Consider the following 1271-nt stretch of genomic DNA (forward strand, 5'->3'; position numbering starts at 1 on the left):
TAAGCTGACTCGTAACCACAGAGCTCTTTATATTTTACGCAGTAAATGCCTAAAGGGTTCAGAGTAGAATGAACCCATTCATGTTGTTGTTGTTAAGTGCTAAGTCAGTTCCGACCGACCCATAGCGACCCTGTATAGGGTTTCCAAGGAGCAGCTGGTGAGCTTGAACTGATAGCCCTGCTATAATCACACTATATGGAAATCATCCCTTGTAACTTGTTACTAACATCAAGTTCCGTCAGTCGGTTCCAACCCATAGGGTTTCCAAGAAGCTGCTGGTGAGCTTGAACCACTGACTTTGGCGTTCAAATTGACTTTGTAACCCAGCGCATTAATCCTTAACGCCACACCAACATTTATTTGTAACTAGGGAACAAAATTAGAAGTTTCCTGTAACTGCAATATTGTATCCTGTTTGGTGAACTTATTCCCATATGATTAAATAGTTTTATACATGGGAGAACGCCAATATACAAATTTATTGCAATTTATTTAACTCTCATTGTTAGATATTTGAGGTGTTGCTTTTCTCTCTCTTTTCTGTGTATTGCAATTAACACCTTTGTTACATAAATATATATATCCTTGATTATGTCCTTTGAATGGCTGGCCCAAAGAGCGTTTTTAACACATTGCCAATTTGTGTTCTAAAAATTATTATTATCATTTACTCTCCCACCAGAAATATCATGGATTCTGGATTTGCAGGTCTCCGCAGAAACTGACAAAAACCGAACACAAACTCCCAGTCCCGGTAGACTTTCCTCACGATTCCCGCCTACTCTACACACAGGTCGCGAGGCACTCTGCACCGCTCAGTCCATGCTGGGACGCTTCTTCCTTACTACTTTACGAATTTTGTCCAATCAAAAGCCGTTTTCCAGAATATCGTCATGTGGTTGGTAAATTGAAATGTCCGTCGCGTTCAGAGGCGGGCAGAACAATCTGACGGACGTGGAAACGGACCAATGTAAGTAAAGAGTCGGGCGTGCGTGGCGTGCGTGGAGCGCTGGCCTGGAAGAGCTGGACCTGTGAGGTGTGCGGTCGGGCGGTAGCCTGAGGTTTCGGCAGACATGGCTCCCAACGTTCCAGCGGAAGATTCGGCCCAAGAATATCCTAAAGGCATCCGGGCCGTGCTGCTGGGGCCTCCCGGGGCTGGCAAGGGTACCCAGGTGAGTGGCAGGGCTGGCCCGTAGGTAGAACCGAACCCGCACAACAAGATCTGGGAGACCTGAGGTTGGGCAGCAAGCTTTTCGCTGTGGAGACCCGGG

At 46.4% G+C, this 1271-nt stretch overlaps 1 protein-coding gene across 3 annotated transcripts in view; it reads left to right on the forward strand.

Moving 5' to 3' along the window:
• The first annotated feature begins 988 nt into the window (after window positions 1-988).
• AK2 (adenylate kinase 2) overlaps window positions 989-1271 on the forward strand; it is a 25788-nt gene continuing 25505 nt past the window's right edge. The window contains exon 1 of one of the 3 annotated variants that reach the window (XM_006862138.1): window positions 989-1172. In XM_006862138.1, coding sequence (XP_006862200.1) covers window positions 1074-1172 — 99 coding nt within the window. In that variant the 5' untranslated portion in view covers window positions 989-1073. The remainder of the gene's footprint in view (window positions 1173-1271) is intronic. The other 2 variants (XM_006862140.1, XM_006862139.1) reach the window with 2 other exon arrangements.

This window comes from Chrysochloris asiatica, unplaced genomic scaffold (genome assembly GCF_000296735.1).
Source record: "Chrysochloris asiatica unplaced genomic scaffold, ChrAsi1.0 scaffold00047, whole genome shotgun sequence".
Classification (NCBI taxonomy): domain Eukaryota; kingdom Metazoa; phylum Chordata; class Mammalia; order Afrosoricida; family Chrysochloridae; genus Chrysochloris; species Chrysochloris asiatica.